Source organism: Periplaneta americana, chromosome 2 (assembly GCF_040183065.1).
Source record: "Periplaneta americana isolate PAMFEO1 chromosome 2, P.americana_PAMFEO1_priV1, whole genome shotgun sequence".
Taxonomy (NCBI): domain Eukaryota; kingdom Metazoa; phylum Arthropoda; class Insecta; order Blattodea; family Blattidae; genus Periplaneta; species Periplaneta americana.
This window is the reverse complement of record NC_091118.1, coordinates 217,454,211-217,471,170: the sequence shown is the minus strand read 5'-3', so window position 1 is coordinate 217,471,170 and position 16,960 is coordinate 217,454,211. Positions and strand designations below refer to the sequence as shown.

The 16,960-nt window shown below is 38.8% G+C and overlaps 1 protein-coding gene across 4 annotated transcripts in view; it reads left to right on the top strand.

The window, feature by feature from the left end:
- LOC138695131 (voltage-dependent calcium channel subunit alpha-2/delta-3-like) overlaps nt 1–16,960 on the top strand; it is a 91,337-nt gene that overhangs the window by 14,880 nt on the left and 59,497 nt on the right. For all 4 annotated transcript variants that reach the window (XM_069819552.1, XM_069819551.1, XM_069819550.1 and 1 more), the window contains 5 exons: nt 2,835–2,966; nt 7,757–8,013; nt 9,664–9,774; nt 12,622–12,844; nt 15,421–15,557. In XM_069819552.1, the coding sequence (XP_069675653.1) occupies nt 2,835–2,966; nt 7,757–8,013; nt 9,664–9,774; nt 12,622–12,844; nt 15,421–15,557 (860 nt within the window). The remainder of the gene's footprint in view (nt 1–2,834; nt 2,967–7,756; nt 8,014–9,663; nt 9,775–12,621; nt 12,845–15,420; nt 15,558–16,960) is intronic.

Below are 16,960 nucleotides of genomic sequence, written 5' to 3'. Positions count from 1 at the left end.
CTCCTGGGTATAGATGGCCCCCTTGATATGGCACTGTGACTCTCCTGGGTATAGTGGCCCCCTTGATATGGCACTGTGACTCTCCTGGGTATAGTGGCCCCCTTGATATGGCACTGTGACTCTCCTGGGTATAGTGGCCCCCTTGATATGGCACCGTGACTCTCCTGGGTATAGTGGCCCCCTTGATATGGCACTGTGACTCTCCTGGGTATAGTGGCCCCCTTGATATGGCACCGTGACTCTCGTGGGTATAGTGGCCCCCTTGATATGGCACTGTGACTCTCCTGGGTATCGTGGCCCCCTTGATATGGCACCGTGACTCTCCTGGGTATAGTGGCCCCCTTGATATGGCACTGTGACTCTCCTGGGTATAGTGGCCCCCTTGATATGGCACTGTGACTCTCCTGGGTATAGTGGCCCCCTTGATATGGCACTGTGACTCTCCTGGGTATCGTGGCCCCCTTGATATGGCACTGTGACTCTCCTGGTTATAGTGGCCCCCTTGATATGGCACCGTGACTCTCCTGGGTATAGTGGCCCCCTTGATATGGCACCGTGACTCTCCTGGGTATAGTGGCCCCCTTGATATGGCACCGTGACTCTCCTGGGTATCGTGGCCCCCTTGATATAGCACTGTGACTCTCCTGGGTATAGTGGCCCCCTTGATATGGCACCGTGACTCTCCTGGGTATCGTGGCCACCTTGATATGGCACTGTGACTCTCCTGGGTATAGTGGCCCCCTTGATATGGCACTGTGACTCTCCTGGGTATAGTGGCCCCCTTGATATGGCACCGTGACTCTCCTGGGTATAGTGGCCCCCTTGATATGGCACCGTGACTCTCCTGGGTATCGTGGCCCCCTTGATATGGCACCGTGACTCTCCTGGGTATCGTGGCCCCCTTGATATGGCACCGTGACTCTCCTGGGCTTCGTGGCCTCCAGTTTTTAACATAAGGCAGGACAGAATTTTATTGATCAGTGAACAGAAACTGACTCACAGTCTCTTTTGAGGATGTTCTCGTTGGGACTGAAGAGTCTGGGTCTACATTAATGAGGGAAGCGAAATAATTAAAAAACTGCAGGAGCTGGCTTACGAGTTGGGTTCACATGCTGCAAATATACTTATATCAGTGGCGGTTCCTCGGGGGAGGGAAGGGAGGAGCGTCCTCCTCACATTTTTCTTCTTTTGAAAATATATGTCAAATAAAGTATGTCTCTTGAAATTCGAGGAAGATTCGATAATTTTTAAGTTCACAGCTATAAGAAGACCTCGGTTGATCGAGCTTTAAACGACGCTAGAAAACTGTGAGAAAGATGCGAGATTGTTTGTGTAGAGGAAAGTCAATCCATTCCTCCTTTACTGCAGTTAACACACATAGACAACAGCGCACTAGCGGCCAGAGAAAGAAGCAGAGTTTTGAAGCAAGTAAATGAATGGAGATGGAGGAGATCCTCCTCTGAATCAGTCATGGGCGGGAAATAGAAACCGACTGGTCGTGCAGGAAGCTCGCTACTGCTACCGCTGCCACCTAACGATGGTACATTCAACCAGGCTATAACACATCTAGGAGGAGACACAACAAAAACAGTTTTAACGCAACGCTATGAAAGACACCATGTAAACTTTTTTTAAAAATTATAAATCAAAAATATTATTCATTGCACTTTATATAGGCTACTATTCATGGTTTGAAACTTTGATATTTGAAATTTAAAGTCGGGTTTATATAAAACAAAGTGGAAGTAGTTTTATGTTAGTATCGCAGATCTTTTGGCCCCTGAAATTCACTTCCATTCATTGTATACTAGACAGGGCAACAGCCAAGTTGTCAGTTTTGTACAAATATATTTGAAATTGAAAGTAGGTAATCCAAACTGCATTATTTTTAACATAAAACATTAATCGGCCACCGGCAGCTTTGAACAATAATGATTGTATGACTTTACAAGAACTGACATTCTTCAAAAGCATGTGATATTGAACTTGTGGCAACACAGACCACGTGGGTGGGTGCAGTGTTCTCGCTTTCTTCAGATTATTTCCCATTCCCATTTCCGTAAAACGGTTCTATTACGTGTTAGTAGCTATAGTCTCGTCCAACACGTGTGATGCTGTAGTGTGCTGGAAAAATGCTGCGAGGTTGTGAATTTCCTTGTAATTATTAATTTGTGCAATTATTCAACAATGAATGGAAGTAAAAACATATTATATTTTGGACAATTTAGGAAACTCAGTTTACAAGAACAGATTACTGCTACAGTATACAGAAGGGAAGGCCAACCGCAACACTACCTGGTCTTACATGTATGCATGTAGGCTAATTTGTAGCATGTTTCATTCAAGAAGGTGTCATTTCGTGCTGTTAACTTCTTTCCTCCTCTTAAGAAATACGCAGGAGCCGCCACTGACTTATATGGAAGGAAGCCAAGCTAAATATGCTAGTCCACACCTGTAGAGTAATGGTTAGTGCGTCTGACCGCGAAGTCAGGTGGCCCAGATTCGAATCCTGGTCGGGGCAAGTTACCTAGTTGAGGTTTTTTCCGGGTTTTCCTCAACTCAATACGAGAAAATGCTGGGTAACTATCGGTGCTGGACTCCGGACTCATTTCATCGGCATTATCACCTTCATTTCATTCAGACGCTAAATAACCTTAGATGTTGATACAGCGTCGTAAAATAACCAAATAAAAATAAATATGCCATATTAGAATTATGCTTAGTTTCCAATGAAATGCAAGCAGTTCAAAAGACGTGAAATGTCTGCTGTATTTACATATGGAATGAAGCTCTAAAAACTGCGTCTGTTTTAATTCGTGACTCACACGTTCCAGCCGAGCCTGTGCTGGACATCATCAAGTGGTCGGAGGTGCTGGACGACGTGTTCATCCACAACTACTACAGCGACCCGGGTCTGTCCTTCCAGTACTTCGGCAGCTCGTACGGCCTGTTGCGCAGTTACCCAGGTGAGTTGCTGTCAGATCTAGGAACCAGAGAAGTTACTTCGTTCTCCTTCTAAGTTCGTGATGTGACGTATTGAAGTTCATGGATTGGCATGGTAATGCCTTGTAGCGTGCATGGTAAGGGTAATGTGTCGCATCCCCTGAATTTTTCTGAACAAAAAATATATTTATCGTTATTTACCGGTACTTTATTTTGTGTATATCAGGGGCGAATGCTAGTCACAAAGTTATGCTTGCTCTTCTATTCATAGGGGAAGATGGGAGGATATAATAATTCATAATATAAAATAATCAGACCCACATAAATAATTTATTTTATAATTATGAAATCATTATGAGTCATGGATCATATTCGCTAATCAGATGTAGAAGTTCGATATAATATAACAAACATGGCCAACAAAACAGTTTATTTAGTTTTCTCGACCCTGCCAACCAATGCACATTGTTGTATTGAGCTGCACTCAACGAGCGCACATATTCTCTATAATGTCTGTCTTCTCTTGAATAGTCCTTCGGGAAATGGATTTAATAATAAGGTTTCAATAACACATTTATTGTTTGCAGATGACACAAGTATAGTAATTACAGCCAATAACTCCAACACATTCCAATCTTCAACAGAGGAAGTTCTCTTCAAAATATGTGACTGGTTCTGAGTCAATAAATTAGTATTAAATTGTAACAAAACTAACATAATTGAATTTAAATCCTGCCCAAATTCAACGTCGCAAATTTCTAGCGCAATAATTAATAATAGATCCCTATTACAACAACCAAATTTCTTGGCTTAAAAATCGATAATGTGTTAAATTGGAAAAATCATATTAAAGAAATTACCCCCAAACTAAATTCAGCTTGTTTTACTATTAGATCTATGCAAAAGATACTAAATATCAATGCCTTAAAAACAATATACTTTGCATACTTCCACTCGGTAATGAGTTTTGGAATAATATTCTGGGGAAATTCCACAGATAGTAACAATATATTTCTATTACAAAAAAGAGTAATTAGAATAATAGTAGGTGCTAAATCTAGGGAATCGTGTAGGACTACTTTTAAAAAACTACAAATAATGCCCATGGCTTGTCAGTATATCTTTTCATTAATAATCTTCCTCGTATGTAATCGTGAAAACTTTGTAACTAATTCAACAGTTCATAGCATAAATACACGTCAAAAAAATGACTTTCATACTCCATCGGGAAGTCTATCGTGCTATCAAAAAGGAGTGCGTTATATGGCAGTAAACATTTTTAATAGCCTCCCTATCGATATAAAAAATGAAACTCAAAACATAAGATTATTTATGGCCAAATTAAAGAAGTACCTAATTTCTCACGCCTTCTATTCTGTAGGTGAATACATGACATTCAATAACACTTCATGAAATTGATACTAAAACTATGTGTTGTACTAGTGGACTATATTGTAAATCTCGTCTGTATATATTTGATCTAGACTGTGACTATAAATTAAGATTTTATAATAGTATTAAGTTTTTTGACTTGTTCCATATTCTAGCTGTAAGCATGTATGAATATCATGGAATATTAATAAATACAATACAATACAATACACAATTCCGAACTCATTGCAATTTTTCAAATTAATGTTTAAGAATTAATAATACATGTAGCAGCTAACACATGCATTCCGCTCATACAATTACATTGCACTTGCAAATCACAGTACATTCCCGCTGTCAATACTGCTCTGTGTAACGTTAAATAGTCGTTGGTGTAGCTCTCGGACCAGAGCTTCAAACAACACATAGCAGAAGCATCTGCGCCTAGGACGGACCAAGGAGGAAGGCACTTGCGCGCACATCATATTCTCGCTATTTCTACGTCTTTCCTGTAGCTCCGAGAAACGAGCAAGCGTTGCAATACTTGCAGTGTGCAACCTGCAGATGGTATTACACCTATACAGTATTTCAAAAATCAAAATAACCACATCGAGTGCACACAATCTCTGTGTCACTTGGAATTGTGGTTTTCTGTTAACGTACACAGTAACGTATATATTATGCAAATCTAGTCTTTCAGGTGAAGCTCCCTGTAAAGTAGATTTGAATAATTTCAAGGGAAAAATTGTTCCGGGGCTGGGTATCGATTGTGTGCACTCGTCGTGGATCTCTGGCATTTCGTCAGCCCACGCGAGTTGTGTGGATATAAAGGGAAAAATTGAGACGGTGTCGGGTGGAGTTCCCGGGTGGCTCAGTGGTAGAGTGCTGGTACGTTCAACCAGAGGTCCCGGGATCGATACCCGGCCCCGGAACAATTTTTCCCTTGAAATTATTCAGAAAAGTCTTTCATCAATAAAGACTTTAACGTTAGGTATAGCAATATCAGAGACGACAATTGCTTGGGAAGCTGCAGATCTTAATGCTGCTGAAATTCGTCATCAGAATCATTGTAGCAATAATAGAAATGAAGTAAATGCTACAAAACAAATTACATAGATGTTCAAGTTCTCAGGAATTGTGAATGGAAATCGACTATTGTTATCACTGTAGAGAAATAGGTTATTTAGCAGAGCATGTTTATCACTACTGAAATCAGAAAAATAAAACAATACAATGGTAACCATGACTTCAGTACATATCAGTTCGTGACAAACGCTGACGAAGGCCACTCACAATCGTAGTTTTGACTATCTCTAAAGAATGAGAAACAGGTCAGTTGATACGGACTGCTAGGCTACAAGTCATGCTGTAGCTGTTTGTATTTCTGTTCGTTCAATTTGAGTGTGGAAAAGTCCAGTCCTTGATATTCACAGCCCAAGCCCTTTCTGTTCCCTACCCATTTCTTCTTTGTAGAAGACCCCGACAAAGAGAAGAAATAAGGTAAATTGAAAGAATTGCAAGATTTTTAAATAGTGTTATCTTATGGTACACAGTGCGGAAAAGTTTCTGCGTGTCTTGTTCAAAATTGTATTATTCTGGAAAATACAAAGTAATATTCATAAAAAGTTAATTTCATATGCAACAGCTGTTAGGCTTGCTGCAATGAAGAACATTTTCTCGGATTGAGGATGCGAGAATGGACGTCGAAATTTACTGACTCTTCATCGAATGATTAGGATGCAGATTAGAACTGTCATCTTTTCAACATTTTTATTTCATAATTAATACATGTTTTATTTTCTTTATGAACATTGTTAATGAATGTGTGTGTCTAATGCTCTGGATTTAACAATGAAGTCATCATCCTTCTTGCTTCCCAATATTTTGATGGAAGGTCCACAAATGTCCTAAGAGTTTCACAATTAGCCAGATACTCCATCTCCATGTGCACAGTAAGCATTTAGGTGAATTCAGTACTCCAATACGATGGAGGCAATCATGACCAGTAATCAATCTAAACATGGCCACGGCAGATTTTCGAGGTAGGTCAGGAATTAATTTTGGATCTTTCAATGATTCTTTCCATTTTGGATTTTGATGTTTTGCCTGTTCGCTGTTACTTATTCTTTTTATGACTCGCTTTATTGATTCATATGGGAACTTGAAATTTGTTTTTAAGTTGATATAAGTTCCTTTCTTTGCCAACATATCTGCTTTCTCGTTACCGTTCAGTCCGGAGTGGGCCGGGATCCATTGGAAGACCACTTTTTTATTTAGCATTTGAATTTGTTTTACCATGCAATGAATTTCTTTTACTTTTTCCATTTTAGGGGATGTAGTTGAGCTGATGGACTGGATTGCAGCTTTGGAGTCAGACAGAATGACTATGTTTTTGCACTGGTTTAGCCAAACAAATACATTTTGAAGTGATGTATAAATGGCTTCAACTTCGCCATCAAAATTTGTTGTGTACTTGCCAAATTTTTATAAAGAGAAAAGTATTGGCAAGTAGCTCCTGCTCCAGCTCCTTCATTTTGATCCATGAGAGATCCATCAGTGTAAATGTATAACCAGTCCTTCTGTGGATATTTTCTATTACTTGTTTGTAGGGCAATAGCTTTTGCTGTTTCTGGATTTATACCTTTTTTGTTGAAGACTTCATCAAGATCAAGGCAGCAATCTACTTTGAAGTTATTAAGTGGATTATATCGAGACATCAAGTTTTCCTTTTCACTTGGTATTTCTAGAATTTGCTTAAGCTTTATGAATGTGACAGTCCTGAGAGGGCAGATTCTCTGCCACACTTTGTGGTCAAGGCGATATGAGGCAAGGACATTGATGCTAGTCCCACACAAACACTTGATGGACGAGACACATGTATGGGCTTGGATTCGGACGGACAAGTTTAAGGGCGGGGGATGGGTGCAAAACTGTGCTCCAATTGTGGCAGACGTTGTCACAAGCCGGAACACGTAACTCATCCCTTCCCTTCAACCCTCGCGTCATTGTAGGGTATGGGGACAAGAGATATGTATCCAGTCTTGTGGCCATGCTTCCACCGTTCAAACTTGGGAGTGGAGCAAACTGTGACGTCAGTCTTGCAGGCCAAGGTCGGAATCTTTGTAAAAGGATTATTTAAGGTATCTACTTCCTCTTTCTTGCTGTTCATAATAGAATTTACAGATTACCAGCAAGGCATGTGAAATAACTTCATTGTTCACAACTAATAAATAACTTTTAGTATTTCTATCAGTTTTGAATAGCTATGGCACCGATTTTCGTGGACAATTCATCTGAACTACACAATCTGCTTGTGAGGAGTCCAACTCTTCATGTTTATAAGACGATGTCTTTTAAGTGGGAGGTAGACAGTTGAAGATCTGTCTTCTTATTTGGGTTAACTGCAGACGACTAGGTTTGAGTAGGATATCTTGTGTTACAGCTATGAAGTGGAGAGGAGACCCTGACCTCTTTGACTGCCGCAACCGGTACTGGTACATCCAGGCAGCGACCTGTACCAAGGACTTGGTGATCCTGATGGACAACTCGGGCTCCATGACGGGTTACCGGAACACCATAGCCAGACTGACTGTCAGCAACATCCTGGACACACTCAACAACAACGACTTCGTCAACGTGTTCAACTACTCAGAGAAGACCGACGAGGCTGTGCCATGCTTCAAAGACATGCTCGTGCAGGTGCGACCAAAATGTTCCATTAGTATGATAAAGTTTTTGTGCCTTTAATGCCATGAGACACCTATTCTAATTTGTAGTAAAGCATGTAACCTAAAATCACGTTTTTACAGCCTAAAAATGGAGAGCTAGTGATCACTAATTTGTTTTCCTGTCATTGTGTTATTAAGTTTGTGTTGTAATATTGGTGATGTTTCATTGAGACTTGATCAACAAAAATGCGATATATACAAAATGGAAATTAAATAGTCTTGCAGATTTTCAGCATGAATAGTTCATGTTGTATGTAACAAAAAATAATATCGTATTGGTGGAAAGTTCATAATCTTTCAGAAAAAAGTGTTTCCCCCCCGCCCCCAATTTTTGACAATCTCTTATTCGGTACCTATTGCAAGTAGGATCGTGAGTTTTGTTCATATTAATAATAAATCTAATAAAGAATAATTATATTTTATTCCTCTGGTGTATTTCAATATTAGCGTGTATGCTTTTCGTGTAAATTTAATTTTAAAAACCTCTAAATTCAAGCCATGACAATGTCTTGGCAGAGACGTACTGAGACACACCGAATTCGTTGACCCCTTACATCTGTATCACTAATAGTGTGTCAGCGACGATGTTGCCGGACTGCTGAAACTTAAAACTTAATTTCCTAATTAACCGAGCATTTAATCACAAAACGTAATATAGGTTTTCTATTAATTTACGTGTACCCTATCGACCCTTTCAATCTACAAGGTTATTTCACATCCACCCTACTTACATACATACATACATACATACATGGAATCTCTTGTATCCAGTAATTATGGGACAAAGTCAGTGCCATATAATTGATTGTGCCAGTTAATTGGAAATTTGTGTTTCCCGGGAAAAACAAACAAAAGGTGCCAAGACCAGCAATAACCAGTTATGAAGATGGCCGATAACAGGCTGAAACATGTTAATGAGGTAATATACAATAAATTTAACATGAGAAAGACACATAATACGTTTTCCGAAGTGATACAGTGTTAAAAGTTGTGTAATCAAGATGTATACCAAAATAAATCACTGAAGATTCACTATGTTACTCACTATACGGTGCTTGTAAAACAACAAAATAGTGTGTATAATATACGGTATTACCGTCTATTAGTAAAGTCCTTAGGCTAATTTTAAATACATTTTTGGTTATTGATAAAGCCTTTGGTAAGTCTGCAGGTAGAGCATTCCAGTCCGTGATAGTACAATTCAGAAAGAAAATTTTCCAGTGTCCGTCCTCTGTCCTCTTTTCTTCAATTTATGTGAGTGGTCGATCCTTGAAGAGTAATTTGGCGGCTACAACCTATTTTTTATTTCTCTCCAGGCATCTTTGTGTAGGGGGATGCTTGACAGTACATATGTGGGATAGCCATAAAAAAGTAATCAAGACATGCTTCATATCTAGTTGGGCTAAGACCAGTGGGACAGCCTACAAATTATAGGACCTAAGCAAGTTTGAGAAATATCCTCCTGCCTTATTACTTGACGCTGAGATCAATATTTAAATCTGTACCAATAGTTATTTTAGTATTACATTTACTAATAGCAGCTAGGATTTCTCTAAGTTTTGAAGGAGTAATGGAATATTGAAATCAATGCTAATACATTACTTGTTTGTTTATTCTGCAGGCCACATTGGAGAATGTTAATACATTAAAAGATGCTGTGGAGAACATAAAGCCGGAGGGATACGCCAACCTGACTTATGCTTTCAATAAAGCTTTCCAGCTACTAGAGAGAGTAAGTTGATAACTGATTTCAGAGAGAGCTTATGTAAATGTGCATATAAGTACAAACTAGTTCACTTCGAGAACATGTTTATTCTAGATCAAAGATTTTTACTTTAAAATGACACTTAAGGTATTAATTTTCAATTTACTTTAAAATGACACTTAAGGTATTAATTTTCAATTTACTTTAAAATGACACTTAAAGTATTAATTTTCAATTTACAAAACTTTCAGTGTCAGTGTTCAAGAGACACTGTTGAAACGATAATGACTGTCAATAAGGTACATTACTGTTGTGTTCCCTTCATTTGTGCTCCTTGCGGATCTACCTCAAATTTTGTAAACTTTATTTGGTTCAAGTATGGAGTGGCCAGCAATATCATACTCCCGCCGCTTTACTTGAGAGGGAGGTTAGGCAGCCCTTGCCATTTGTCTTGCAATGGCAGCTGCACTTCCTCCCGCCAAATGGCAGCACTCTGCAGTCCCACCCTCAAACCAAGTTGTTTCTGCTTCAACAAGTGAGGGGGGCGCTTACGGAAGCCTTCACTCTATATGGCTGGAAAGAGAGGGAGAGAGAGGGAGGGGGAGGGAGGGGGAGAGACGGAGAGGGGAGGGGGAGAGAGGGGGTGAGGGGGGAGGGAGAGAGAGGGGCAGAGAGAGGGGGAGGGAGAGAGAGGGAGAGGGATATATATATATATATATATATATATATATATATATTGATTTTTCATATAGGAAATGTTTATGGAAATAGAAAACAGAAAAAGCACAACAAAACACATTATTATTATTATTATTATTATTATTATTATTATTATTATTATTATTATTATTATTATTATTATTATTAATGCGAAGTAGCCATAGAATATAAATGAGTAGCGTAATATCAAAGGCAGACATCTGACCTTCAGATCGAAATTCAGATAATGTTGATTCTTATACATTTTTTCGTGCTCTTTTCAGTTATGGTTATGCAAACTCTAACACTACATCTATAAAAATAAATTGTGTTAAAATATTACAAAGAAGACTGTGAAATAAAAAAGTGCCTCTAGATTAAAACTATGGAGACAACAGATGTCCGTCTTTGATATTAAACTACTCAAATATTTAAATTGTAATAATCGACAATATCCCCCTTATATAAAAAACAAAGGATAAAATCATTGCAATTTTGTATTAGCTGATGTAGGTACCCAAACTGACATAAAGCCTAGGTCTGTATTCACAATTATTCATTGCACTCAAATAGGAGGGAGTATTCTGTTAAACGACATGAATAATTTGTCAGCAAGTAACTTTCAGCTTTCAAGTAGGCTAAGATACCAGTACTGAGTCGTCGAATGCTGTAAACCAGTGGTGAAATGGGTAGAGTGCATGGAGGGTAAGGAACTCTGCTCTGTTGTGCACAAGGGATACAGACAGCATACCCGCCAGCAGCGACGATTGCACGCTAGGACTGTGTCTTGTCCACGGATAAGAGACGCTAGTCCAAGCATGCAGTGTTTTAATGACTGCTGCTGCAAACAATAAAATTGCCAACAGAACACTGTGAAGGCGAAGTTGGTTCATACTCTGTAGAATGCGGCCAGGCAGTGAGCAAGGTCAAGTAGTTTCTGTAGGTGGAGGAGGTTAGACCTTTATGGATTGTTGATTGATTGATTGATTGATTGATTGATTGATCTATTAACTGGCTTTGCAGAACTTGGAAATTATATTTTGACATTTGTTTTTTCACTTCAGCAAGTGAATTACAAAAATTTGATTGGTGAAGAAGTAGACAAGGTGCTTGCACTCTGCTGTGTTGTCTCTGCTTGGGTTTCACAGCAGAAAGTTGTGTTTGCGGACGGAGAAGCATTACAGTTCTTAAAGTTAGATCGTCATTTTTAATGTAGCCTACGTATCAGGTACCGTAGTTACTGAATGACATTGTAAACAATTGGTGGAATATCGATGCTCGAAATTGGATGAGTGATGTAATAAATGTAATAGGACAAACTGAGGAAAATTTTTCACGTTTATCATAAATTTTACAGAATGAAACTGCATGTTGAACTTGTTCACCTTCATATTTACCAGTACAGTTTTGGAGACAGTATTTGCTTCAAGTAGTGTAACTATTATCATCATACTTATTGTACTTACCAGTTCTTTCCGATTGTTTCAGTTCATGTTTTACTAAAGCAAGGTTTCATAACTTTTGTTTATTCTTTGCGAGTAATGTATTACATTTCTCAGTCTTGATTGTGAATTGAAATACCAGTACAGATCCATCGTGAGAGCAGTACGAGTAGTATTAATTTGTTTTATATTTAGTGACTTTCTTTATATATATATATATATATATATATATATATATATATATATATATATACTGAAACTACAATGAAATACAGTGTTCCATAATATATTTTGGTTGGCTTACAATGTGAGCAGTGGCTACAGTTCCATGGTAGCACATTGTATAGGTAACCAGCACCAACTTCAAAACTGTAATTGGAAAATACTTGAGTAGCAATGGTTCAGATCCTGCTCCCATGTGTACACATAGGAACATGGAGACAGCCATCTTTACTTCTGTAATGGTGTCTCTGATGGTGCCTGCATCGAAACTAAACAGACTCGAAACTAGATTGAACACTAGCATTGCGATCATTGTTATGTCTGCTGCGGATTACATACTGAGGTTAATGGAAGAAGAGAATGCAATAATAAGGGCTGGCTGCTAAAAGGAATGTGGTCACAATGTGAGTAATATCTGGGGCAAAAATACCTACGTTCGAAGGAAAACATGCGAAGACTTGTTCTTATTAATAATGATGTAGCAGTGTAAAGCATCGTTTGTTGTGTGCAGTACCGGGAACTGCGGGGCTGCAGCAACTCGAGCGAGGGCGTGCAGTGCAACCAGGCCATCATGCTGGTGACGGACGGCGTGTCGGGCAACCACACGGAGGTGTTCGAGGCCTGGAACTGGCAGGACAACAACACGTACATTCCCGTGCGTGTGTTCACCTTCCTCATCGGACAGGAAGTGACCAAAGTGCGCGAAATCCAGTGGATGGCCTGTCTCAACAGAGGCAAGTGTTCCTCACTGCAGACAATAATTGACTCTTCTTTTTCTCTATAATATTTTCATGGTTTTTGTAGTCTTGTTTCGTGTTCTATCTTTTTTTTTAAACAGAGTTCCCTCACATTTTTTTCGTTCTTATTCTTTTCGTAAGATACTTTTTTGTATTTTGTGTCTCGTTGAGTGTAGTTTTGATTTTTGCCATTTTTGCTACTATCTACCAATGCAACTTGTTCGTTTCCCCATAGAAGTTCACTATGTTAGATTTCTTTCTTGTATTTCTTGCTATGTACTTATTTACTGAATTATTTACACTATTTTTTTTAGAGATCATATAGTGCAATTATTGCAGCTGTGGATTTATCTGTCTGTGTCAGGGTTCATCTTCAACCCATTATTTGGACACTTCCAAGCTGACGTGGCAGCAATCCAATGACGTGTGTCCAGATCAACATAGTGACAAGGAATGGACGTTTATGCACGGTCAAACCTGTTACTTTCCCCTTGAAAACTGTGGCAATTAGGAAGGGAACCCATGCCTCATCCATCAGACAATAATTGTATGCATATTATAAGATTCACCATTTGCACCCGTATCGACGAGGTGCTGTGCTGACTGCCTTCTTTTTGTGCGCAAGCCTCTAGTTCGTAGTAGTAGAGCAGGTGGAGGAATACTGACTGTCTTTTGTTGTTGCTAGTCAGGTTCTGGTTATCATATACAGCATTGGCCTGTTATAGCGGTGTACAGTGCCACTGCTGTGTTGCCAATCTTACAGATTTACCCATTGCACGGTCACACTGCCTTTTCTTTTTCAAATTGTAAATGTCTTCCCTCATATTCCAATTTCTGGTATGAAGCCGAAGTAGTGTGAATTTTTAACAAAGAGTGGAGTAAACCTACAGAGGTATAAGTGTCCTCAGTACCGGATACAAAATATATGCAGAAATACTTAATGGAATAATAAGGAAAACCTCTGAAGCACGACTGTCAAATGTTCAGCACGGGTTTCGTATAGGCCACTCAGTTCCGAAACAAACTACAGAGAAGCGACACGCGTGCAGTGCTGTGGAGGGAACTTCACGTCTGGAATGCGTTGTCATAAGTGAAAATATGAATGGCTCTAAGTCGAGGACTCTCAGTTTTTGAATATGTAAAGAAATATTTCTTTCTTTCATTAATAAAATTATACTTGTATGAGGGCCTCCATTTTATATTCTCTGTCATTTTCACGATCTTTCGTTTCTCTGGAGATAACAGAGCAAGCATTCGAAGTATTGGTGGCTTCTGTAGTTGCTCTTGCGTTTACCAACAAAAGATATTTTTAATATTCACTGAAAGTGTACAGAAATGACAAGATCTCCTTTATATTTGTTCTTTTATTCTAAATTTGTCTGGTACCGATACTTTTAGGTCTATGTCGAATTTTGAAAAGCAGTACACAGCAATATCTGATTCGTTATTCGATTCTCTGTAATGTTTGTAAATGCCAACGATTTCATATAGTAATAGGAATAGTAATTTATTCACCATAAAGATCTTTACAAATCATGGCTTCGTCAATCTTATTTCTAAGTCTTAATCTAGTTTCTGATTATACTATGGACATATTTTTTATTGCAGGACATCTGCTGACATGATACAATTACACATTAGTAGGCACTTTCTGCAAGGTCTAAAGACATAAATTCCTCTTCAGTATATGGCATATGAGGCAGCAGCAACCTGTTGACCATGCTTTTAAACTTCTTTTGTTTACTACTTATTATGGAGCTTGGAATTTTATTATACATATTTATGCCTCTATGTAAAATATTTTTAAGACTTGTGGTTATTCTATGGGTGGACAGATGGATATGACTTGATGTTCTTGTTCGATACATGAATTCAATTTGAATTTTGCTTTGTTTTTATGAATGAAGGACACTGTTTCTAGAATGTATATACAAGGTACTGGCAGAATTTTGAGTTCCCTAAAAATTTCTTTACTTTGCGACCTTATAGGTGCTTGTTTCATAATTTTTATAATTTTGTTCTGTAGCTTAAAAATTTCCGTAATTTTGCTTGTTGCCCACCATAATGGTATGCCATACTGAATCTGGGAATGTACATAGCCAAAATACATAGATCTGAGAACTTCATTAGAGGTTGTTTTGTTTAATATTCTGAAAGCATATACATAGCGGTTCAATTTTTCTATAGTTTTCTCAATATGACAGTTCCAGGTAAAATAAATGGAAAGCACCATCAAACTTTTGTAAAAGAAGATATTCTGTGTACACGTTATATATACCGGTAACCATGGAAGTAAGGAAGATGATCTATATTTACATAAATATTTAACATATTACTTGTCTGAATTAAAAAGAAATGGAGAAATGTTTATTGAATCATGAAATTTACATGTTACCATATATGTAATAAACTATAGAATTTAAAGTATTTATGTAAAACTTATAAGAACTAATTTAAAATAATAACTTAATTTTTCGTGGTGGTTCTCTGGCTTGTTGAAATGGGCCTTGTTTAAAAAGAATGTAGAGGAAGATTGCTGCCACTGCGTACACTGAGCCAGCTTCGTGTTGCAGGGTATTACGTCCACATTCACTCAATGAACGAAGTGAAGGAGCAAGTGTTCAAGTACATCCCAGTGATCGCCCGGCCGCTGGTGCTGCAGGAAATGATCCACCCATCCATCTGGACGCCCGCGTATGCAGACACGACTGTGAGTTATGCACTGTAGTCCTTGAGCAGTTTTCATTCCGCAGTTTTTCTATTTGTTACATCCTTCGGGAACAAAATTTAGTTTCCCCCAAAACAAGGACACATGCAGGGCGATCTCGTGGTGAAAAGCGTGCTCTTGTGCAGCTGACCAACAGATTGATGGACTAATTGTTCTACGTCACACATGTCAAGTCTGGTAAATTGTACGATTGTGCTACATACGCCCACTGGAGCCGAAATAGACAATTACTGGAACGTCGTATTACTAATAATATAATCATTGGTCGAATTGAGGCCGTATGACATACTGGAAGTAACATAAAACATAGCGGCAGTATAAACTTGAAATTGACTGTTATTTAGTAAAGCTGGTCACACAGTCACTTACTCTAACAAACAGTGTCGTCATACTCTGCACCTTATTTTAGACATTCCTGCAGTAGTGCGTGATGTCTTATATAATGTACCGATACTTTATTTAGTTCGCGCATAGAAGCAATGTCTTATTTAAGAAATCCCCAAGTCTGTGCATGCCAGCAGTAATTTACTTCCAATTCGACTACTGGTAGGTAATACACATGATCACTTGAGTAGTTCGTTGGTACAACCGCAAGATGTCAGTTCAAGCTCTAACGACCAACAGGGTCTGTACATTAGTACATAAAAATGTGGTAATAGGCTAATTTTTTCGCTTACAGTTTCGAATTTGTTATAATTTCTGCTCGTTCTGCTATTAGCTTGGGTCATTTTTAACCTAGTTAATCACTGTGGGTTGTGTTAGCCTCTGTCAGGTTGCCATGATCTTTCTTGCACAGATTTGAAAAGTTTTTCTTTTGGAAAATACTCCTGATGTCATCCAAGGAGTAACGAAGCCTCACCCCCGCAAACCATCCCATCTCGTGGCCCTACAACAAGATGAGGATGGCAGGTTGTACGAAGAAATAGCTAGTGGGTTTTCATATTGTTCGTAATCAGGCCTGTCTTGCTCACACTGCATCATATTGCAAATAAATACGAGCTGAAGGCTAAGCAATAAACGCTTGGCAACAAAAATATAGAAACTGGAGGACCGCAGTGAATAGCATGCAGACGGTATGTATGCAGATTGTTTATTTGTGTAGAACAACGGACTTGCAACGCAGATAATTTGTACTGAGTCACGTGAGCAGGCGAGGGTTCGAATCCTGCTTGGGTAAGACAAATATCAGGTCATCCTTGGACTTGTCTCGCTATCAGCACAGCAGATACAGCAAGGCAAGTCTAGACATGCAGGCAGGAGGAATTGTTACAGTTGGGCTGGTACCCTGTAGTTTGTAACATTTTTGAGGGTACCGGTACAGGAAATTTTCAGCTGTGGTACTCATTTTGTATAAGTTGTCACAATATTTGAAGATGTAATGCCTG